The sequence below is a fragment of the Misgurnus anguillicaudatus genome, chromosome 19 (assembly GCF_027580225.2).
Source record: "Misgurnus anguillicaudatus chromosome 19, ASM2758022v2, whole genome shotgun sequence".
Taxonomy (NCBI): Eukaryota; Metazoa; Chordata; class Actinopteri; order Cypriniformes; family Cobitidae; genus Misgurnus; species Misgurnus anguillicaudatus.
Genome location: NC_073355.2, coordinates 4,056,086 through 4,081,188, shown reverse-complemented (window position 1 = coordinate 4,081,188; position 25,103 = coordinate 4,056,086). Strand labels below are relative to the sequence as shown.

Below are 25,103 nucleotides of genomic sequence, written 5' to 3'. Positions count from 1 at the left end.
CACAATCAATATTGTAAAAGGGTGTGCACACTTATGCAACCTGGTTATTGTACAACTTTACTTGCCATTTTTTCACCACAAAATTATTATTAATGTTAATTACTTTAATATATAGGTTTGAAGTAGGGAATTAAGTTTGAACAGGTTCCAAAATGATTCATCTTGGTTTAATTTTATAAATCACAAAAACATGCAATTTAAACAGGGGTGTGTAGACTTTTTATATCCACTGTACATACTGCAGTATTTATGTGTACTTTTAAAACGTTAGGCTACTTAAAGCAATAAAATTGCGTTGTGCCCTTTGAAAAGTGTTTTTATTACCTAAATCTGAAAACAGTTTTGACTTCTATCCAGAAATAAAGCGTGAACTCGATGAGAGAAGCTGTCCGCAGCATAGCGTTGCCAAGTCCTCTGTCCTGGGCTGTGGACAGTCATTGGGATGCTTTTGGGCTAGTTTTGAATGTCCATTCGGATGGTTTTGATACGGGAATCCTGCAACCCTAGCTGTGCGTTTACATATCACTCAGTGTTTTAGTATAAGGTCAAATTTATTGAAAAATAACAACCAGTTCAATTAAATAAAAATATATGTATACATTCCTGAGTGAAAAATCAGAAAATACACCGAATTATCATTATAGTCAAATCATTTTATAATTATAAATAGCATTTTTGCAATGTTCTTCTGTTTACAGCTTTGGTAAACCTTTACATTCATTTACATTTCTAATAACATTTATTTTAATTAATCAACTTCAGTTTTGAAGTTATTTACTGTTATAATGGCTACATCTGTCATTCCAATAACAAATGAATATTAATATCACCACAGCAGCTAAAAATGACCTACAGTATAGTTCTACAGTACAGAATATGTTACAGATAAATAAACTTATTACAAAACTTCTGATTTTAATCAATCAAATACTTTTCTATAATGACAGCTAAACTGTATTATTAACCGTTGTCATAGGCAACAGATTAATGACATAACACACATTTATGTCTTATGCATCAGTCCATCCATTTTCTTTTTTTGGCAAGTATAACGTCATTATTAAAAAATGATAACCACATTATTCCTAAAAAAGGAATATCCACATTATCCCTTACTACAGTTCCCTATAGTTCTGAACGTTAAATGAATGTTCTCCAAGAAACCCCAAGATACAATTGAAACAATACAAATAATCAGCGGACCAACAACCCTATCAATTCAAACCTTCCACCCAAAAAATCACCTGCACTTGTTTTTTTCTATAAATTCCATTCCTGTAGTCTGTTGTGCTATACAATTATAACAAGTTTTTCAGATATAGGCACACATACAACAGCTAACATTCATCCATCTATGTACTTAGGGTCCAACGTATGACTGTCTCTAATGGAGAATGGCTTCCATGCAAGCACCTGCAGAGCTGTGATGCACAATGGTACTACACATACCAGGTAAAACATGGTGCTTTGAAGAGACTGAAGAACACTAGAAAGTGGAAGGAAAAAACATTGTGTTAAATACAATGCACCTTTTTTCACAACTAGAGGAAGAAACACAGCATACAGTTACAATAAACATAATTATAAGTTGGTTTACTGTAGCTATTGGCAAAACGATGACACATGCATTCAACACAGGAGGTGTTTCTCAATGTCAAGGATACTTCCTTGACAGGACTGGTCTTTCCAAGTTACTTCCTTCAGAGGCTAGGCGAGGCTCCTCTTTAGCATTCGGAGAACACGTAAATGGAACAGGCTACCAAGTGCACATAATTGCGTCGTTACGTCAGTAAAAAGGTGTGCGCATAGGATACACATATGCATCCTTTCCTGTATATAGGATATTTTTCGAACGAAGGACTCAGTCCTTGGTTGAAATTCCAAGATCCTCAACATTGGAACAGTCCTTCGATGAATGTCGATGACGTAGCATCCTCGAAATTCTGGCTTCCGAGGATCCTTCCTTGACATTGAGAAACACCTTATTTGTACAGATTATGAGTTTTTTTACTTGTCTTGCGGACATGCTGTCGAGAGAGTCTGAAAAGGGATAGTTCACCCAAAAATGATAATTACCCCTTGATTTACTCACCCTCAAGCCATCCGAGATTACAGTCATCTTTCAGACGAACACAATTAGAGTTATTTTAGAAAATGTCCTGGCACTTTATGGTAGAAAATGGTGCTACTAATTTTTTTTTACAGAAGTAATGCACACGGCTTCAGTGGATTAATACAGTCCTTTTGAGGGGAATCAATGCGATTTTGTACAAAAATACCCATATTACAACTTTATAAACTATATTTACAATTTTCAGTTTTGGGTGAAGTAACTCTTTCACCGCCATTGACGAGATATCTCGTCAATTAAGAGAAATTAACTTTTTAAACCCGGAAGTATTGCCCAATGGCAAGCGGCTGCATGTCCGTGTTTGTTTTAAAGATCGCTCTGAATGGGATCTCTATGAAAAGTCCGTCACAAAAATGGAACAGTCCTTTTTGCTCAAAATGTGGCGTTTTTGCAGAAACCTACCCATATTCAAAAGCTGATTACAAAAGAACCACTGAAGGTAGGATGAAACGTTTTTTTTTTTGTTTAAAAGCAGAGGGTCTGTTCTTTCATTTGGTATATTGTATGTTTATATATTTAAAGAAGAACATTTTCTGGCATTAAACTTTGGTGAAAATCATGAAAAACGCTGGCGCTGGCTGGCAACTTTTTTAAAAAACGCTGGCGGTGAAAGAGTTAATAATGTTACCCCTTGGGTATCTCAATTGTAAATGTAAGAGATTTTTTGTAATGGGGAACATCAGGTGCATTGAATGCAAAATGTGGGACACAGCTATACATTGCTTGTTATATTCCTCAACCATCAGTTTCTTTAGATAAAGGCATCTTCTAAATGCATAAATGCATAACTATTACTGTGATGGTGTTTAAAATGCATAATTTTGGTAGTAGCTGGTTTTTTGAAAAATTAATTTGATTATTTGAAAGTTAATTTGATTATAAATCAAGGGGAGCTCCAGTAGTTTTTTTGTCACTGGGTGTCAAAAAAAAGTTAAATACCAGTAGATTATTAGATCAGATAGATGAATAGATTGCAATGCAATCTATGCCAGTGTTAATTTGAAATGAGGCATATAAGCCTGTGGTTTAAGGAAACTATTATACATATCTCAAAATTACAAAACTTTATAAATAATACTTTTACCTCTTTTAAGTTAAACGGTTACAGATATTTTATAGTAGTAATGTTATAATAATAATAATCTGATAATAGACAGTGGGTCTCACTGTACTGTATATCCCTACTACTGCAATACTATGCAAAGTTTTTCCAAGTAATAATCATGCTTAAAACATGTGTCCAGTTTTCACCATCTTCACATCATGCCTGATGTGGTCTAATGTTTTTATTTATTTAAAAACCTTGTTATACGGATGTATTTACATTTAGCTTGGTGGGCGATCTGGGAGTTTGTACTCTTGAGCTAAGAACATACAGTCCTGGTATCTTCTGTACAGAATACTGTCTTTAGCAGTGCATGCTTTGCCTTATAATGGCAGCATTTTTTTTTATTTGTTAGTTTGCTTTGATGTTTTTATTAATCTCTTCTTTTTTAACTTGTTAAAATTACAATATTTTACATTTATTTGCTTCTGGCAATAAAATGCTGAATACTTTTAAACGGAATAGTCTAAATCAGTGGTTCCCAACTCCAGTCCTCAAGGCCCCCCTCCCAAAATGTTTTAAATGTCTCCTTATATGAAACACCTGATTCCACCCATCAGTCTTCTTCCAGAATGTTTAAAATGTTCCTTAATTAACACACTAACAAGCTAATGAACTGAACCAGGTGTTTTATATATGGAGACATCGAAAAAACATTCCGGGAGGGGGCCCCGAGGACTGGACTTGGGAACCACTGGTATAAATAAATATCATATTTCTTATCATTCTGAATCTGACTTTTTTTTAGTTTTTTAAATACAAAATATACAGTACTATGTAAAAGTCTTAGGCCACCACCACCAGACTTGTTGTTTTAGAAATTTTAATGTCCATCCATATTTATTTTTCAATCTATTTCATTAAGATACAAACAGAAAATACAGGAAATATGTAAAAAAAAATGACCTCTCTTGGCACTAAACACACCTTGAGGGTTTTTGAGCAGAATGAAGTAAAAAGACTCATTTCTTTAAAATGAGAAATTAGGATTTAATTTTATTTAGGTTTAAAAGATCCTGCAGTTTCCTGCTATGCTCAAGTGAAAGGGGAGTTTACCCTAAAAACTTCACACATAGGTTTACATTTTTATACAGTTTTTAATACTATATACACATTTCCTGTATTTTCTGGATGTATTTGGCAAGTTGTTAAGGCCAACTAAATTCAATTTAAGCTAATAATAGTCAGTTTTACTGGCGTTTTTGCAGCGGCGCTATGAAAACCACCCATTTTGTTGAATGTTTTGCCACTCAACAGGGCGAGCTCCAGTGTGGTCACATGGAAAAGTTACTTTTTTGTTAAAAGTGGCAGGGGTGACTAACGGACACTAAAGAAAACATTATAAAACACATCTGTAATGCTTTGCTTTGACAGACTGTGTTAAATATTTGATTTATAACCTTACCTTGGGTCTATAGACTTTCCAACATCTTTGATTTCTGAATAGCCATATTTGTTCAGGATGGACACAACCAGCATAGGGGCCAGAGACTGGGCGGGCTTTGTAAAAAGTGCATTTGTCCCAAAAACCATAGATGAGAGTGGAGTACTAAAAACAAATTAACTGGATCAGTTATTTAGACAAGGTACTGAACAGTGCAGTTGGCAAAAAAAAAAAAACATCAGGGAGATAGCTATTAATAAACAAATGAAGATTAATAGGATGAGGCAGATTTAACAGAATGACCAAATGCATTACCTGCGTTTGTTTTTCTGAAGGTCAGAATCAATGATGTCAGCCAGTGGCAAATTGAAAAGACTGAAGGCCGCTTGAACCAAGACCCTATTTACAATCAGGGACAGAATATATTTTCAAGTACAAAACATGTAGTTAAAGGTCATCTATAAACAAATGCCTTATATACTAATAAGAAGAAAAGCATAGACTTGCCTGGATATTATAGTAATTACTATAATACCCAAATCTATAAATGCATAATTGCTAAACGTAATTCCAATTTTTATTTTCATTCTTTTCCTAAAACACAAATGGAGATCTGATTAAAAGTGGAGGGTAATTTAAAGTATTATAAAAAAAAAAGGTTTCAACCTGTGCTCTTTTTACAGGCCTCATGAAATCATATGGTAGCTTTGTGTGAGGAACAGACCAATATTAAATCTGTCATTCATAAAAAATCTTCCACACTATACCCAAATCTAATATGCTTTCACTTATATTCAATGGTGATTAGTCACAATCATCTATGTGACAGAAGAGGACCAATGTTGCTTGGCATCAGCTTGATATGACAAGTTTATATATGCAGAAGTGCAAATAAGGTTTAAGAGCTGTAACGGTGGGGAAAATTATAATTTTAAATGTGGCTTTGTCCCTCACACAAGGCAAAAGAAAGAAAAGTGTGATGCAGTGATTCCATAAACAATCCCTTACTTAGTCTCTTTAAGTATTTAAGGCCAGCGAAGGATACAAAAACAGATTAGTATTTTCCTTTGAGAGTTCTTACATGTTACCAGTGAGGAACAATGCAAGGAAATAGTAGCTGCCTGGACCCAACAGTAGCATGATTATAGCAGCTCCTGCTTCCACGTAGAAGGTCATCAAAATGAGCCTGTAGTAGCCAATCCGTTGGAGAAGATTCTGGCTGCACAACACTAATAACTGTAGAGCAAAAATATAAAATGATTTGGCTATAACTTGTGTTCGAATCTCTTGCCCTTAATATAAATACAAACAGCAATGGCAAACACCACTAATGATAATGCACCTGAGGACAGATGAATCCAGCTCCATACATGAAACTCTTGGCCAGTGATGGCAAGACATCTTGAGGTATGAGGTGCTCTGCAAAAATCATGGTGAAGTTATTGCAGAAAGCCACCATAAATACCTGGAAAAAGTTCATGATTACAAAGAGCTGGAAATCTCTGTTGGCCAGTATCTGCAAGGTCATGGAGACAACAGATGACATTGAGAGCGATGGTTTCTGGGGACCTTGGGAAGTTGTCGCATAGGATTCACTATCAAATCGACTCTCACTGTAAAAGCCTGTGTATAACATAGAACCGCATGCCAGCACGGCCACCAGCACACTGAATCCCTGAAAGGCAGCGAAGTCGTCCATGTTCTTGGTGATGAGGCCACTAAACAGCACGCTAGAAGAACCCACCAGAGAGGCAACCTGGCTGTATTTAATAAGTCTCAGCCTGTTCTGATGGTCTCCTGAGATTTCTGCGAAGAGGGCACACTGAGCTAACAGCACGAATGTAAGCATACCGTCAAAAGCGCATAAGGTCACTGTAAGGTGTATGCCACTCAGCCAGTCACCCTCCTCATACGTTCTCCAAGGAAACCATGCTAGCAAAAATGTCAGACAATACAGGGGGGCTCCATATAAAATTGAGAGCCTCCGACGTGAACAGCACTCTATGCGTGAGTTGTCTTGCAAATAACCAAACAAGGGGTCATTGATTGCGTTCCAGATCATGTAGACAACCTGTGGAGACAATAACTCTGAACTGTCAAAAAACATTGGTTTGATTTATTATATGTGTGTGTGTGTGTGTGTACCTGGTAATTATCACGTTGTGGGGACCAATTGTCCCCACAAAGATAGGAATACCAGTATTTGTGTGACCTCGTAGGGACATTTTGAGGTCCCCATGAGGAAACAAGCTTATAAATCAAACAGAATGATGTTACTCGAAAATGTGAAGTAGCAGAAAGTTTTCTGTGATGGTTGGGGTTAAGGTTTGGGGACAGTTTGTGCAGTATAAAATGCATTACGTCTATGGAATGTCCCCACAAAACATGGAAGCCAGAATGTGTGCGTGTGTGATGAAAATATATTACAACTGATGCAAAAATATATCCAATATAAAATATTTTATATTTGTTTATTTAACTTTTGTTACATAATAGGAATTTATGATACGATACATGGGTGATTCTCGCAAAATTAGGCTTATGAGGTGTCATGAAACATTTTGATAAAAAAGTAAATGCAAAGTAAAGGGGGTCACACACCGGCCGCGCAGCTCAGCATCACGCTGCGTCGAGTCGCGTCTAGTACAACTCGGAGGTATCGTAAAGCGGAAGTGCACATTAAATACCGCAAGCTTCGTCAGATAGCGTCTACTTCAAAATGCAAATTATACGTTAGCAGCCAATGTTAATCGTTAATGATTTGGGACAAATATGATGTTATTTAATGGTAAACTATGTGAGTGGCGTGACAGGGATTTGAGCAACTTCCTGAGTCGTAGCTGGGCGGCGCGGACAAGCGCAACCTGTCGGCGCCGGTGTGCGTATACTCATAGAAAGCAATGTGTTTGAGTTTTTTAGAACGGCGTGTAGGGCTGGGAGATATATTGAATATGATTTTCATGTGCGTCTCATCAGTAAAGTCGGTTCCCCGGTTAGTAGCAAATCGCCATCACAGATAGAGCTGCATTTACCACACAGAGCCGCAGTTCACCGACAAGCTGGGCCATATCACATCAACCATCGCAGGCGATACGTCCTCGATAATTAATGCGAAATTTCCCCGATTGTCAGCGAACCACGGCTCCCCGTAGCAAATGCCGCTCCATCTAAAAACAGCCGATGGCGATCCACCACCAATCAAGGAACCAGCCCCACTGATGAGACGCGCATTACAATCCCCCGATATATATTGCCCAGCCCTAACGATGCGGTGCTGAGCTGCGCGTCCTGTGTGCGACCCCCTTAAGAGTATCAAAATAAGAAGCATACAGTTACAAACATCTCTTTATGTACTACTTTGCACATGATTTCATACAAACCAATTTTGTTGTTTTTTCCACATTTAAGGGGAAAATTTTCATTACCGCAATGTGTCCATGACTGGGTTTGGGTTCTTTGACATGGAAATATAATATTTATAATTAAAAAATCTAAAAAATAAAAAGCTTCAGTGCATGTTATACTATAAAAATTTACAGTAAAGAAACATGTGGTATTTGGTGATCATTGGTAAATGTAGAGACAATAATAAGGAATTTAAATGTGTCCAAGACCAATTTTCTCATCTTCCGCAACAATTTTCAATTATTGTTTAAGCCCTCAAGGAACTAACATTAAAAAAAATTGTTGGAAGGGACATAATTGGCTGTGACACTCAAGATGGCTACCAGGTAAGAAGTTCTTATAGAGAGTATGCATTGACGTCACTTTTCCACGTGACCACACTGGAACTCGCCCTGTTGAGTGGCAAACGTTTATTAAAATGGCTGGTTTTCATAGCGACTGCTGCGAAAATGCCAGAAAAACTGACTATTATCAGCTTAAATTGAATTTAGTTGGACTTGATAGCAGAGGTGTGTTTTTTTTGCCAGTCTGTAAAACGATAGCTCCCAATTTTTGTTAATCTTTTAGTACAGTCTATCAAACCACAGCTTTTTCTCATCTAGACGCGTTTTCCCCGTGTTTTCACTGATTTCACACTGTACACAAATGCTGGCGCTCTGTCTTTTGCCACTCAGTGGCCGTAACCACAGTCACTTTCGCCGAAGGGGACGTCACGTGCATACCCTCTATTTTTTCTCTCCAGATAAAAGTTTACATTTTTTTTCCCATAGTACCTAGACAACTTTTTAGTTCTCATTACATAACATGAGTTTGTAAATGCATATATTTAATGTAATATCATGTTGCGGTAATGATAATTTTTATAATGATAATCTAAAACTGTAAATAATTCTATAGGAAATATGTTTTAAATCCTCTAAAAATAATGGTTATAGTAAGTTCAGACCTTAATTATATGTGCAAAAAAATTGGCTTCAAGATTTTTTTTTATTTTATGCTGGACACCTTCTAATTCTGGATTTCGTGACAATCACCCACTTGTGTGTATTTCTCATAGACCGGAAAAAAAATTGGTATTTCTATGTGTCTACTTCAGTCAGGCATTAAACTCCACGCGCTCTCTGTCCAAAACCCCGCCCTCTAAAGCCACGTCAGCCAGCCCGATGTCATCAAAGCGGAACATAAAAATTATTCATAGCAGAGACTGTTTCTAATTGGCTAAAAATGCATGCCGCTCCCCATACCCTTTCTTTACTGTTTACATGGCTGTCCCGGTAAGAGACAATTGTGATTTCTAAAAGGCGTCTACAGCACCTTTAATTTAGGCACAAACCTAAACATTCACACAGCAATTTACATTAATTTGTGAAAACCAATTGAATCTGAGCTCACCTGTGCCTGATGGAAAGCTCCCTCTGATATTTTGTACTTATTCAAGAAGAGCTTCACATAATAGAAACTAAAAATGCTGTTCATCATGCCAGCACCAAGAGTTGTCATGGAGTACGCGAAAGCTGCTGGGTGTGCAAATTGTCTCATGATTCTGCGATAATGATTAGCCTATTTTTAAATAAACCACAATACACTAACAAACAAAAAAAACAATGCAACCCCAGAATATCGGTTATATCCGAGTCGTCTTATACAGTGCTGAAAAAGAATAATAAACGTTGATACAAGATTATTGAGAATCTCTCCATTGCAGTACTGTAATTTTTACACTTCCTGCTATTCTCAGTTGGGCGAGACGTGTATGCAAATGAGCCTAACAGGACGTCGTCATTGGACAAGACGCCGACAAAGTCCCGCCTATTTCTGTGATTGGTCAACCAAGAGCCCGTTCTTGTTGTTATCTCTTCTACTCTCCACCGTTGAGTCTGCCACGTTGCCGTAGACACCGGTCCGCGCCGCTAGGGACTAAAGCGCTAAACGCCCGGCCAGGTTATTTATCGGTGTTTATTCACCAGAGAAAGGACACATGTCTTAAAATAAACGGGAAAAGGAAGGAAACGTGCGATTTTTGTCGGTCTGAAGCTTTAACCGTAGTGAAGATGCTGACGGACGTGATAGTAGAGGAGGGATTTGCTCACAATGAAGAGGAGCTGTGGTACAGCAGGAAGGATTTGGAGCACGGTAAGATTTATAAAAGGCAACAACGTGAGTTTATATTTTTGTTGAAGTGAAAGTGTATGCTTGTTCTTAAAAATGTAAAAAAAAAAAACATGCAACATTTGTATACGAGGCACATTCCTAAATAGCATCTGATTTATTTGACATTTTCTAAGGTCATGAGAATTTGTTACGAGGAAATGGCAGTTTCATCATATTAAGAGAAATGTCTTTATAAAAGCATATGGGGTGACGATGCGGTACTGTTTTAGTTTTCTGTATAAATGTCACACCCATAAACCCTTTAAATGCGCACTCTTGACGTCATGCTCTGACGTGATACAGTTGAAACGTTTCATAAAACTACTAGAACACAAAGGACGTATTATCTGATAAGATGTTTTGTGGTAATCATGACGTATCACAAGGTGTAACATGTTATTTTTGTTTATTTATTGTATTATTTATTTGTTGCTTTGTTTAAATTTCATATACATAAATGCAAGTTTGGTATGAGAAATCTTTAGTTTCATTGTTTTTATTTAACTTATTTCCCGTTTACTCCTCTTAATGTTCTTCTTATGTTGTGTTACTTTTATAAAATATCTTAAACTTAAGTTTCTTACCTTACTGACCATACTTCTATTTAAATGTTAGATTTTATGATTTTAGGTGTGCTCTGTAAGATTGTGGCTCCATGCACTTTCAGTCACTAGGTATTGCATGTAAAAACTGTTTGTCTTTGGTGTTTTTGTCACCAAAAAGTTCCCTAGAAATGACACCATTGTAAGAAACTCTGTTGTTGATATGATTCGCTTGCTTATGAGGACTCTGTTAGAGCGAGTTGCTCTTGTTTTACTTCTTCATACCACAGTTGGCACAGACATTTTTACGCAGTTTTTACTGTTTTTACTGTTCTGTCTTTTCTGGGTTTGAGACAGATCTCCATTTGGCCGCCGAGCTGGGTAAGACACTGTTGGATAGGAACCATGAACTGGAGCAAGGCCTTCAGCAGATGTACTCTACCAATCAGGAACAGCTGCAGGAGATTGAGGTGATGTTTCCCTCAAAGCTCATAAAATCCATTGTGAACATAACATATCAGTTAGCTGTGTCTCTGTGGCACAGCTGCAATGTTGCATCATGTGCAGACATTATTTTTTAACGAAGTTTTTTTGTCTTGTTTTCAGTACAAATTATGTAAAAATTCTTAAATCAAGATGCATTTTCTTGATAAGCCAAATTATTTTTGGCAAAATCTCAAATTTAAATAAAATTGTTGCCTAAAACAAGCAAAAACTAAGTAATCTGCCAATGTGGTAAGAACATTTTCCTTGATTAACTTATTTCAAAAAAATTTTCTTACCTCATTGATAGATTTTTTTAAGCACAATATCACTTCAATTAGATTTTTTTTTGTTTAAAAACTAAACTTATTTTCTAGAAAATGCATCTTGATTTAGGAATTTTTACATATTTGTGCTGAAAAAAGACAAAAAATACTAAGTAAGAAAGTAATTTTTTTTTGCCATCCACTTTTTTTTCAAGTTATCCATCCACTACTTAATATTATGCAAAAACTGCGCAAACATTTGGCTGTAAGTCTCAATGTCACTTACTGTGCTCGCATGAGCTTGGCTGATCTTTCCTCTGACGGGAAATGCGTAAACGGTGGAAGATTTCCTGTTCAATCCTCTTTCCTCCTCATCCTTGGGATGCTATTTCTAACACTTTAACTCTGTCTGGTATGAGGCTTAGTATTGGGATAAGAAGTTAACTGTGTTTATAGCGTCCTGTTTGGCAAGGCAGCACAGTCTTATGTAAAGTATTTAACTAATACTTCACATGCACTCTTACTTTTTCTACAGTATACTGTGTATATTGTGGATGTATTAGCTATTAATTTTACATATCAATGTTTTGACTCAATTTGATCAGATTGCACAAAGAACTTTCAACACACAAATTCAGGAAGCTATGACCTCACCAGCTCGTTTCCATGAAGCCACATTGATTTGATCCTGGCTTTAAAACTAATTTGCATGTTATGATATGCAAATAATCTTATAAGGAAAAACAGTAATATGCATTGATGCAAACACTATGCTACTATTTTGTTTTCTTTTTTTTTGTTTATTTTGTTACTGATCAAAATGATTTTGGCAACTGCAGCATAGTTACACTTCCGTTGCTTGTTTTGAAACCAAAGAGTTATTCAGTTGTGAAATTTTCTTGTAACTTGAAAATGTCGACACGCAATTAGATCTTATTTAGCAAAATATAATTCTACATTTCTACACTTGCTATTGTGGCAATCTCTAAAATATTAAATGTAAATTTTATTTTACGGTTGTATTAAAATAAAGTGTTATAGGCCTGGTTTTACAAACAAGGCTTTGATAAAGCCAGGACTAGGCCTTAGTTAAATTAAGATGTTTAAGCAACTTTAATAAACATGCCTTAAGCCAGTGCCATTGATTTGTCCTATTTTAAGATCTGCCAGTGCAAATTTTTTAAAGAGCACATATTTCATTGCTAAAAACAATGTTATTTTGTGTATTTGGTATAATATAATGCGTTTGCGTGGTTTATGGTTAAAAAACACATAATTTTTCACATACCGTACATTTTTGTAGCTGCAGATTTCACTCTCTCCCTGAAACGTATGGATTTGAAAAGCTTTGTCCCCCTGATTGGCCAGCTAATCTGTACGTTGTGATTGGTCTGAATACCTCTGACATGTGCGCAAATCTTTCAAACATGGTAAGGAGCATCACATTTCCATGTGACGCTCCTTACCATGTTTGAAAGATTCGTGCGCAATGCTAGAGTTAACTTCTCTCATAAAGAATGAGACATGGTATGTGAACCATATGCTCATTTTCTCGTATTTAAGGTGTAGTTTACGAATGCCCAGAGCCGTTTATTGGGCGCTACGAATGTCTATAAAATGCGTCTGTAAGTAGCTCATAGCCAATCGTTCAATTATACCAGATGACGTATGTAGAGGGACATAAATTCAAATGTAAACAACTTTTATTGGTTTTTGAATTTTGTCGGTTCAACTTCGCGTCTGTTGCCGTGTTATAACAAATAACAAAAATGCTTCTGTGTGTCGCATAGATGTCGTCATCGTCTTGCTGCCTCTCCTCGTTCTGTGATTGGGTTCCCTATTTCAGGGGCAAAAAAGGGCTATAGTTTATTCACAAATTTATTCATGCTGCAAGTCTAGCATTGGGAAACCCAGGCTAGGCTGAGTCCATAGCGGGAGGAATTATGATAATGTCGGTCTTCTCTACATCACCAATCCCAGGAAGTAAACTGTGTGTTTGTTGTAGTCCAAGAAAAGAGATTTACATTGGAAACGATAACTCGTGTCATCGTTTCCCTTGGGGTTTGTACCTTTTGCATATTGTTAACATGTACTAATACACACCAAAGGAAATGTAAAATCATGAATCGGACAATTGGTGCTCTTTATATTATTTCTTGAGTGACAGGTGTTTTGCCACTGGTGTCACTACCGTCGAGCTAGGTGGGCGTGGTTTCAGAGAGCAGGCACCTCAGCTCCATCCACATTCCGCCTCTTTGCCCATTTTTGGTAGTGATGCACCCATGTATCGGCCACCGATATTTATCGGCCGGTTTTTTATGAATTTGAAACCATCGGCATATCGGCAATAGCACGAGAAAGGCCGATACCGATTGTTTATTAATTAACTGCATAAAGAAATCCATTATATGTAAAAATTTAGTTGATGTTGTTAATAAAATAAATGCTGAATAGCAAAAACCACCTTTGAAGGTTGTCATGCTGTCTTATTATATTTGTTTTAGCTTAATTTGTGCCTCTCTTATTATGTTGGTCTGTTGAATGTTAATTATATCCAATCCATGTTCAGTAAAAATAATTTGATGCAGAAATAAATTAGCTAATAGACCAACTGTATAGTATTGTATACAAGTGTTTAATATCGGCATCGGTATCGGCCAGAAGTTGTCTGTTTAAATCGGAATCGGTATCGGCTCAAAAAAAAATCCTATCGGTGCATCCCTAATTTTTGGTTATCCGGGAGCGACACATGGCGATGCACTGCCAAGATGGTGACATCCACCCCCGCCCACTTTGGGCTTCAAAAATAATCTTCCGAAACCTATGGGTGACATTTGCGTCCATGTTTTATACAGTCTATGTTGCTGAAGCAGCTCACGTGACACTTACGCAATATCAGACTTTATTCGCCTCAAAGAAAAGCATTTTTACACAGTCTGAATCGTTTCTTATCCCCTGCTTTTAGCTTTTAATTTCCCATATAAAAACAATAAAGAGGGTCACGCCGTGTCGAGTCACGTCTAGGACAACTCGGAGGTATCGTTCACAGGAAGTGCAGTTTAAATAGAGCGAGCTTAAGGGGGTCGCACACTGGACGCGCAGCTCAGCGCTGCATCGAGTCATGTCTAGGACAACTCGGAGGTATCGTAGAACCGGAAGTGTTAAACATTAAATAGCGCAAGCTTCGTCAGATAGCGTCTACTTCAAAATGCAAAATAAACGTTAGCAGCTAATGTTAATCATTAATGATTTGGGACAAATATGATGTTATTTAATGTTAAACTATGTGAATGGCACTCTGTGGCGTGACAGGGATTTGAGCAACCTCCTGAGTCAAAGCTGGGCCCCGCGGACAGGCGCCACCTTTCGGCGCCAGTGTGCGCATACTCATAGAAAACAATGTGTTTGTTTGTTTGTTTTTAGAACGCCGCAGCGCTGAGCTGCGCGTGTGGTGTGCGACCCCCTTAAATGTATTAACATTTGATTTGACACGAAATTTGATGAGAAGCTTAAGTGTTTCGTCATAAAAATTCTCAGAAGTGCGAGTAGTAGGCACTGCTGTAATTTCCTTTTACATTTGACATTTGTAGACTAAGCATACAGCTCTCAATGTATATTTTGATTAATGCCCTATTAATCCATACGACAATATTTCGGTTTATGCATCGTGTCTGTTTTGCCTCTCCCAGTACCTGACCAAGCAGGTGGACCTCCTTCGGCAGATGAATGACCAGCATGTCAAGGTTTATGAGCAGCTGGATCTTGCAGCACGAGACCTAGAGAAAAGCAACCAGAGGCTGGTGCAGGAGAACCGCACGGCGCAGCGCAGAATCCAGAGGTAAGGCCAAGTCCTGTCTCCCTGCACCAGAACCGTGCTTAAAAATAAAGGAGCTTCATGTAGCACATGAAAAGAACCTTTTTGACTAAATGGTTCTTCTACGGCATTGTTCTAAGGAACCTTTTAAATACCTTTATTTTAAAATGTGTGTGTGTGTGCTGGCTGTTGGCCTGAAACTTTCATCTCTTTATTTGTCTTTTTTCTGCAGTCTCACTGAGACAATAGATGGATTGCAGACTCAAATGGAGAACCTTCAGAAGCAGGTGGGTGAGCTGAAGACGTCCCAATCCAGGAGAGATTTTGCAAACGCTCGCCGCAGCCTTGTTGCCCAGAGCATGTCCTGCCTAAAGGAAATATATGATCTCCAACAAAACAAGTGAGTCTTGGAGTCGAATAGCATCATTCCTAAGCAATCATACTCTTGTGGCTTCTATTGACCTACTTTGCATCAGAAAAGTACTGTGCAAAGTAAGTACTGTGTCTTGGGCCTCCATGCCACCATTGCATTTGTTGTTCTTGCAATGGCATAATGACCATGTATAATTATTTCTAAGTTTCTTTATTAGAATACGTCTAGAAAATACAGAATTTTTCTGTATTTTCTATTTGTATCTTAACAAAGAGACTTTTACTCTATATACAGTAAATACAAATAGGCAGTCTTGGAAATGTTTAAAATGGCATACTACAAAATTATACTAGAGCTTTCCAGCTCTTACAGAAATGCTGGAATAAATGAAGGTACTTCACCTTGTGATGTGCAGGTAATGGTTATCCTTCTGATCTGTCCATTTGTCCTATTGGTGTTAATGTATATGTGCTGACTGGGAATGTCATTATTATTACAAGCCCATATTAAGGGCTTTCAGTGCCAGACATCATAATCTGGCCTGACCCTTCTACCATAATCCAATAATTTCTAATCTAATCCATCTCTGTTGAAGGCTTTGACATGAAACTAGTAGTAAACAGTTTGCAACAGGTCTAGTGAAAGGTTCCCTTATATTGATTTCTGAAAAGCAAACGGTGTATTTAAAGGCATCATATTGTACCATTATTTTAAATCATTTCACCACAGTCCATTTAGAGTTCCTATTATGCTTTTTTACTGTTTCAACTTTAGTTAGTGTGTAATGTTGCCTTTTGAGCATAAAGATCTGGCAAGGCTCCATGTTCTCCCTAATGTGGCATTCACACCCGACGCGGTAAAGGCGGCAAAAGCACGGCATTCGCACATAGTTGGACGCTTGAACATTTTGAGCTTCATTAGCGCATGAAATTCTAGTCAATCGAGACATTCATGCGGAAATTCTCGTCATGGGAGGGGCTTCTGCGACGCCGCTCACTCCCTGTAATCACGTCACTACTAGAGCAAGTTCCTGATTGGTTAACGTGGCACAAACATCCGCCAAAGTTCAGATTTTTATACTTGCACGTTCAATGCTCAATGCGCGCGGAACGTGCCATCCATGCGCTACGCGCCGCAGGATGCCTGTTTGCGTCTTTGCATTTATGTAAAACACTCGCACTTGCCGTCTCTTCCGTGTCTGGTGTGAATGCCACATGACAGAAAACATTTTTCAAGAAGAACAGAACCTTCACATCAGTATCTTTTTGTCTCATAGCTCTGGGAGTCTTCGTGAGGAAAGGTCCTGGCCCACACTAGTTGACAGAAGGTTAGAAGAGGACAGCTCCACCCTGCAACACACCCTTAAAACATTGAAGGCACAGCTGGCAGCGGAGCGTGCCCGACGCGTGGAGGCTGAGCAGGAGATGGAGCTGACTGTGCAAGAGAACAGCGCTCTGGAGAAGCGCTTGAACCTTCAAGAGGCCGCACGCTGTCGACAGGCAGAGCTAGAGGCAGAGGTGGAGGAGCTACGTCAGCTCTGGCGCTCGGAGTCATCCAGCGCAAGACCGACAGACACTCTGCTGCCCGATACCGTTTTCTTTGCCCTAGAGGAAAGAGTGGGGGAAGAGGAGGAGTCCTCAGAGTTTTCTCAGGGCAGACGACGCTGCAGCAGCGAGAGCTACGTCCGAGGAGCGCGAGCTGATGATTTCCGCCGCGGACACGAGCGCACGTGTATCCGACGAGCCCAAGCAGTGAAACAGCGTGGTATCTCATTGCTAAATGAGGTGGATGCCCAGTACAGTGCGCTGCAGGTGAAATACGATGAGCTGCTACGTCGCTGCCAGCAAGGGGCAGAAAGCCTCAGCCACAAAGCCGTGCAAACGCCCACCGTTCACACGCCACATCGCAGGAGTCTCCTAACAGTCGCAACGACGACAACAGAGACCGTCTGCCCTGCAGATGAGCTTCATCAGCCAGAATACAAAGCCCTGTTTAAAGAGATCTTTACCTGCATTCAGAAAACCAAAGAGGACCTTAGTGAGAACAGAGCTTTGAGTCAAGGACAATTAGTTTGAAGCTCTGCTGAATTTGAGATGGAAGTATTAAGGTTTAACTCTCTTTAACTACCAGATGTAGTTGGATGAAGGACATGTTGAGAAACTAGACTAATGTCTGATGTGACAGTGTTACATATTTAAAGTTTGTTAATGTGTTGATTGCATAATATCACCTGTGCCTATACACAACATACAAACATTTAAAACCCAATGCAAGTGTACTTTAACTATAGATATAAAATGTGTTATCTGTCTTTTTGTAGGTTACATCCAAATGATTGGTTTATACAAAATGTGTGGATTTCTGAAAAATAGCCATACAAGCCACCTGATTACATCTGCACTGTATGTTTACAATCCCCTTATTATTTTTGGTAGGACCAGGTCTCTGTAGAAGGACAAGACGTAAACGTATAACACAAAAAAATAGAGACTAATTTTTACTAACACAGTTTAGGAACTAACTAGATGTAGAAAAGTATTTTGAAATGCAAAAAAATGGTTTTGGGATAATATGTGACCCCATAAAAAATAACTAAAATAAATAGTTATACAGAAGGACTGTATTTACTTTGGATCCAGTAGTGTAGTCATTTATTCAGAGTATCTAGAAATCACACAAGAAAAGTGAAAATTTTCATCAAGAAAATACTGCATGTGACCTAAAAACAAAAAAGTGGTTTCTTGTATTCGAGCAATACTAATTCATTAGTTTTATAAATTGTCTGGATAAGAGCTTTACTTCAATGCTCTGAAATTCTAAAGATATAGTAAGACAGCTTGACTTCCTCATGTGGTTTTTGTATGTATTGTTGGTTTGTTTGTTTGAGAAGTAAGGCAGAAGTTCGCTTGCACAAGTTCTCGCACTTTAATTTGTTGCTCATGTACACACGGCTGTGAAACTATGCACTTTAGGTCAGTATTTTTTGTTTTCTATTTATTTTGATTTTTCATTTCAGGATGGAGATTTTATTTATTTTATCCTTTATTTTCATTCACTGTATTTAACTTTTGTTTCTCATGCTAATGTTTTTAGGTCACCACTAGAATGTTACTTATGTTTTGATGTAGATAAAAGGTGAATTTGATTAGAAATTGTGAATTGCTAAAAGATATATAGACTTAATTGGTTCATAGGATTTCATGTTTTAAGGATAGTAGGCTGTTAAACAGATGCCTAGATGGTGCTACCTAAATGTTACACCAGCGCAAAGCATTTTCAGTGTTTTATGTAACTAGTATGTTACTACTTTATGTAACTAGTAATGTAGTTTAACAGCCAGTCTAACAATAACTAACCTAATAACTGTTTGATGTATATGTTTGATTATTGTATTATCCTAACCATGTGCTACTTAATACTTAACCAGGATCAGTACCAGGAACGTGTAGTTCAGGGCCATTTTGCAATGTTAAATGTTATTGCCCTTATAAGCATATAAGCGGATGTTGACTTTCTGAATCAGTGTATTGTGTAGATTACTAGGAAAGTGATGGATTTATTCAAGAAAAACGAGATTTGTCTTTGGAATGTGATTCAAATTAAACAGGCAAAAAATAGACAACAAGATCATAGCATGAACATTTATTTGTTTATGGAGAAGTCTATCCTGAAAAAGGATTTTTGTGTTTAATAAAAACTGTAGTGTTGCATTTTTTAACAAATTGCATCATTTCAGTATTTTAGAAGGCAGTGTTGCTGTATTGCAGGCATTACTAAACTTCAAGTTTCTAAAACCTGTTAAGACTTGCAGAGTGATATGAATGCTATGCTTTTTGGTAAGCATTGTGTTGTGGGGCTCCAGCGCACACGATCAAATGTTAGATAAATGTACGGCAAAAAATATTAAGGTTTAGCTCGTGTGCTTTACACAAAAATGTATTTCAAATTTTAATTTTAAAATGTGTAATACATTTCTCTTGGTAAACGACTATCGTAATCATATATTGTTGATGATCACAAAAAGATCCTTATTTTTATATTTATTTGAGAATGTACACAATGGACTCTTAATTCGTCCATCCAGGTTTGTTTCAGTGACGCTAAATTTAGTGAATTGTTTTAAAGACTTTGAGAAATGTTCTAGATTATTTATTATTGTTGTCGGCTGCATACTAAAATTGAATATGTTTAGCGAATGAATGCCGAATCTGATTATCATTGGTGCTGAATTTGTAAGGTTCTTCCTCAGTGTAGACCACTGACTTTCTGAAGATCTGTGTATGTAATAGCATGACTTACATTTTACCTGACTTAAGACATAACCAGTAAATGAAACAATGAATAAATAAAACATGTTCTGTTTTTAATTAAGAGATAAAACAGTAGTATTGTGTGCTTTCTCATAGCAATGTCTTTCTATTTCTGAAAAATCATGGTCTCTCAATATATTTTAACAAAGTGCTATTAACTTTCTAACTATGGCTTTTCTATCTGTCTCATGGAGGATGACAAGTATGTCATTAAATTAATCAATACTCACAAAAATGAAGAAATACTTTTGACAAAATTATTATTTCTGCATTTGTTTATGTATCAACTTTTATGCGTGTGTGTGTGTGTGTGTGTGTGTCAGATGACCCCTCCCTCCTCTACTTCGGGGCAGCTAAAGAATTTTACTTTAACAATAAGAATGATCTAAACAGATCATTTAACAAATAAGAAAATATGTAAATTAGAGGGAGTTTGTCATCTAATTTATCTGAAGGATTTTGTGAGATTCTGACCAGCTTGTAGAACCCTTTAACTGTATTATCAACACAAGGAAGACACAGTGGTTATAAAATGGAATTTATTAACAAAAGATAAACAGGAATAGCTAAAAACACTATAAATGATACTAAAATACTAAAGAATAGAAAAAGATAGAAACTAAAATGCAAAGAATAGAAAATTAAAGTGACTTGAGTTGAATTTTTGGCAGAATGTTTTCTGTTTCTGATAAGATGAAAAACTTATTTTGATGAAAGAATTATCTGCTAAACATTAAAGAAATCAGTTAGGCAATATTGAAAATCATATATGGTAACAGTAACTGATAGAATACACCAATGCCATGGTTTCAGGAAAGATTTGGTTGTGTAATATTGATATTGATATGTTACCATATCAAACATGCATGCATTCATTCATTCATATAATAATAATTATTCATATAATAATAATAACTGTGATTATTTGAACAGTTTCATAACACAGAGATGTAATTCAGAATGCAGTGTCTTTAAACGAATATGAAGTCAATAGACCAGTTCAAATGATGTAAACAACACTGGTCCAGAAACACTTCCTGTTACAGTTTGTGACAGTTATTTTTTTATTTCACATATATTTTTATCTTTAAGATGTTTGTTTAACTTCAATTAATTCAGGTTTATATGTTCTGATGGTTTATTTAATCCCAACGTTTATCTAGTGTTAAAAAACGGAAACAGGAAGTGCTTCTGGACCAGTGTTGTTTACATCTCTTGAAATGGTCTATAGGTGATGGTTTTAAGTCCATTTTGGTGGTGGAAGGATTGTAAAGATTTGTTGTTTGGTAAGCCAATACTTTGAAAAATGTTTTTTCTTAAGGAATGTTTGTGAGCTTCCTGCCTTCTTGGGAGTTTGAAAGGAAGATAAGCAGAGATGGTGTGGGCCAATCAAATCCTTTTCTTCTCCGCTTTGGCACGGAGGTCAGCCATAAAAGAGTTGTCCGAGCACCCTTATCTGATTGACTGGACACTTGCTTATGTTAACCCACCAAAATCCAGTCCAAATGTAGCAATTGGGAAGGGTTCTGGAATGCTTTGTTGTACGCCGTTCACGACACCATCCATATTTATTTTTCAATCTAATTTATTAGATACAAACAGAAAGTACAGGAATTATGTACACAAAATTTTAAAAAAGCTATTTTTGAAACTAAATATCTTCTTCAGGTCAGTATTTAGTGTGATCTCTCTTGGCACTAAACACACCTTGAGCTTTTTTGAGGAGACTGAAATCATTTAATTAGAATGAGAAATTAGGATTTAATTTCATATATGTTAAGTAAATCCTGCAGCTGCCTGCTATTGCTCAAGTGGAAGGGGAGTTTACCCTAAATACTTGACACTTCAGCTTATATTTTTATACTGTTTTTAATACTACATAGCCTACAGATTTCCAGTATTTTCTGGTTGTATTCTAATAAAGAACCTGAGACATAACATTGCAAAAACAACAAATGTAATTATGGTATGGTACTTTTGCACAGTACTGTAAATAGAATAGAATAGAATAGAATAGAATAGAATAGAATAGAATAGAATAGAATAGAATAGAATAGAATAGAATATCTTTATCGTCACTGTATAGCTGTACAGTGAAATTATGTCTCTCTTAAAAAAGTGTACATGCATACAAAACCATAATACAAGACAAAGAAAATTTAGGTATGTTATGGCGTAATATTTGTGCCTCAATCCTGAGCGAGCAATTGTAAGTTTTGAGCACAGAGAACTACATTTTGCAAACACACTACATTATATTTTGAACAGAAATTAACAATCGCCAAAAAAATTAGTTTGAGCAAATAAAAAACGATTCCGTGCTCAATTAATGTATTTGCTTGTTTGCTATTATCCATATATTTACCTGCAGTAATAACCCGTCTCACGCAGTTTACTCAGGTGCTCTCTCTCTCTTTCTCTCCCAACCTCTTTCTGTGCGCGCTCAACTCGATGCACACGCTCGCTCAACTTACAAAAGCGTAAGTGTGCCACAAAATCAACCAATCAGAAAATTAAAGGTCAATTTTGATTCCCATGCTGTTCCCATGCATCTCTCTCTCTCTCTCTCTCTCTCTCTCTCTCTCTCTCTCTCTCTCTCTTTCTCTCTCTCTCTCTCTCTGTGTGCGCATGCGTGAGCGTGGAGCGTGATTTGGTTGAGAGCGCGGTGAGTGATATTCTATCTTTATTCTCTAAACTTTGTTGGTTGCTGGAAAAGTTGTTTAAGGAGTTTGATCTGGCCATCAGCCAGTGTCCGTGAGGCATGGCGTTGGAACAGTTTTAACATAGCGGTCGGCGTGGAACACTCTGTGGAGGAGTGCAGTTTAGCGGTCGGGCAGATATAGGATATGATTGCATAAAATCTGCGTCTAGGATGAACATCGCGGTTGTAGTATTTTTGAATACAGATGATAAAGTCCTGATTATTGTTGAACAGGGCATAGTGATGAAGGATGAGTTTTTCCAAGTTTTTCCGCTTGTTAATCCTGCGAAAAAACTGCTTTTGTCAAATGTGCCTCCGTTTATAAGCGATGGGATAATTGAACAACAGTTACAAAGATATGGCCAAATTGTCTCTGCTATTAAAAAGATACCACTAGGATGTAAGTCTCCCCTCTTGAAACATGTTGTTACTTTTAGGAGACAGCTGTTTATGATTTTAAATAATGATGTGGAAGAGTTGAACATCTCAGCCAATTAATTCTCAATTCATTCATATAAAAATTAATTTAATACCTAATTACATAAAATACCCAAATACGTAAAAATTTACATTTGAAATTTGTACTAAAGTACTTTTTACTTAAGTAAAAGTAAAAAAGTAGTTGTTTAATGTACTTAAATATTAAATATAAACCAAAAAATTGAAATTATGAAATGTAGTGGAGTAAAAAATATGATAATATGCTTTGCAATATAAGTTTTCCAAAATAAACACTGATAAAATACAAATACTTGAAAATTTACATTTATGTAGAAAGTAAAATACTTAAGTAGTGTCTGCCTCTGTCAATATGCCATACTTAAAGAGCATAATACAAAGTATTTTAGGATGAAAGCAGTATTTTTCAATGTGTGGCAGCGTCCTGTATCATAACTAAATCTCTGCCGCTTATAACAACTCAAACCGTGTGAAAAGCTGGTAAAAATTAGGTGAGTTATGATTATTCCTCATTAGAAATGAATACAAGGGAGCGCACTGGAGACCCATCCAAGATTGCGGCCACCCGATACGTCAGCTCCAATAGGCAGCTCAGTCTATGAGGTGTCTACGTATATAATGGCTGCATCCGAAAACTCTAAATTGCTGCCTTCTGAGGCAGCTTTCCAAGGCAGCAAGGCATCAAGGCATGTCCGAATTCAATGTTTGGTTTACTTCCTGTCTCCTGAGATACCTATGCGTGGACGTACATTAAGAATGTGATTGGTCGAGTCCGGTCGAGTTCGAAAAAATAAAATGGCGGCCAAGGACACGACTGGACCACCAATTTAGTGTAAATAAAAGGTATATTTTCACTTTTTACACCTTTTAATTGCATTTCTAGCGAGAAATTAGTATTGTAGTTTTCAAATATGTGATTAGTTATCACAAAGGCGCTCTCTGTTTACATTTCAAACACGCTGCCTTAGAAGTGTGTCCGAAAGTCTTTCTCTGAGCTACCTTCATGCCTCCGAAGTCATTTCCTCATGAGGCAGCGAGGCAACGAGTCACTGCCTTGAGTTTTCGGACGCAGCAAGTGTCTATGCCTCTACCGCGGAAAGTGGCGGTGTAGCAACCAATGAGAACGAGCGGGGAACACATCAAGGCAACGAAAGATTAGGGGCTCTATCTTACACCCGGCGCAATGCAGCGCAATGCGCGACGCAAGTGTCTTTCGCTAGTTTCCACCCTAATTTTCACGTTTAGCGCCGCGTTGTTTAAATAGCAAATGCATTTGCGCCCCCTTTTGCGCCCATGGGCGTTCTGGTCTGAAAATGAGGTGTGTTCAGGCGCATTGTTGGCGCGTTGCTATTTTGAGGCAACTAAAATAGACTACGCCATTGACCAACAAAAACCTGGTCTAAAGTCTAAAGTCAATGGCGCAATGTGTTTTATGTTATTTAAGGAGCGCATTAGTAAAATGAGGACAGTCAGTTAAATAGCAGGGGATTATTCATGCACACAACCAAAGAAAATGCTGTGAATAGACTCATTTTTTAGAGTAGGACCTAAAATAAAAGATGGTGTATCATTTGTGGCTATATGTGCTATCTGAGGCAGTCCACACTCAAGTTTCCCATATGTTTACAAAAGACGATTTTTTACCTATTCATTCGACGATTGTTGGATATGTGATAATAATAGGACAAAAATAACGCTGCAGCCTTATTTCTGAGAGTGAGAGCTTTCATTTGATATAAGACTTGCCCATGTTTGTCATACTTGAAAAATATGAAATATGTGAATATTAAATGATATTAAAGATTATGGGGAGGGGGGTGATAGTGTAAATTAAGTGTAACTAACTTTCTTACAGTAAAACATATCTCAAAGTGATGCATATCTGCAGAAAGTAGAGAGTCTACGCTTTCAAACAGTATCTCATATGTGGTACTGGGTCCATGACAGATTAAAGGAATATTTTATATTAAGTCAAAATA

At 37.2% G+C, this 25,103-nt stretch overlaps 2 protein-coding genes across 2 annotated transcripts; one reads left to right on the top strand and one right to left on the bottom strand.

The window, feature by feature from the left end:
* Window positions 1-347: 347 nt before the first annotated feature.
* Window positions 348-9,753, bottom strand: mfsd13al (major facilitator superfamily domain containing 13a-like). Its single transcript, XM_055184012.2, has 6 exons — window positions 9,418-9,753; window positions 5,963-6,691; window positions 5,702-5,856; window positions 4,936-5,019; window positions 4,642-4,785; window positions 348-1,486 (listed from the first exon to the last, which is right to left on the bottom strand). Exons 1-6 carry the CDS (start codon window positions 9,562-9,564, stop codon window positions 1,345-1,347), a joined length of 1,401 nt encoding a protein of 466 aa, XP_055039987.2. The 5' UTR covers window positions 9,565-9,753; the 3' UTR covers window positions 348-1,344.
* A 125-nt stretch (window positions 9,754-9,878) lies between these two features.
* On the top strand, window positions 9,879-19,279 carry cdr2a (cerebellar degeneration-related protein 2a). Its single transcript, XM_055184021.2, has 5 exons — window positions 9,879-10,158; window positions 11,076-11,188; window positions 15,157-15,305; window positions 15,514-15,681; window positions 16,931-19,279. Exons 1-5 carry the CDS (start codon window positions 10,077-10,079, stop codon window positions 17,727-17,729), a joined length of 1,311 nt encoding a protein of 436 aa, XP_055039996.2. The 5' UTR covers window positions 9,879-10,076; the 3' UTR covers window positions 17,730-19,279.
* The last annotated feature ends 5,824 nt before the right edge of the window (window positions 19,280-25,103 follow it).

Bases quoted from the DNA above. Each gene is read 5' to 3' on its own strand.
- cdr2a (XM_055184021.2), top strand. From the start codon at position 10,077: ATGCTGACGGACGTGATAGTAGAGGAGGGATTTGCTCACAATGAAGAG. The intron at 10,159-11,075 runs GTAAGATTTATA...GGTTTGAGACAG, and splicing joins CAGGAAGGATTTGGAGCACG to ATCTCCATTTGGCCGCCGAG. The intron at 15,306-15,513 runs GTAAGGCCAAGT...TTTTTTCTGCAG, and splicing joins GCGCAGCGCAGAATCCAGAG to TCTCACTGAGACAATAGATG.
- mfsd13al (XM_055184012.2), bottom strand. From the start codon at position 9,564: ATGAGACAATTTGCACACCCAGCAGCTTTCGCGTACTCCATGACAACT. The intron at 5,857-5,962 runs GTGCATTATCAT...TTTGCTCTACAG, and splicing joins CTGGATTCATCTGTCCTCAG to TTATTAGTGTTGTGCAGCCA. The intron at 5,020-5,701 runs GTAAGAACTCTC...GATTGTAAATAG, and splicing joins TTGTTCCTCACTGGTAACAT to GGTCTTGGTTCAAGCGGCCT.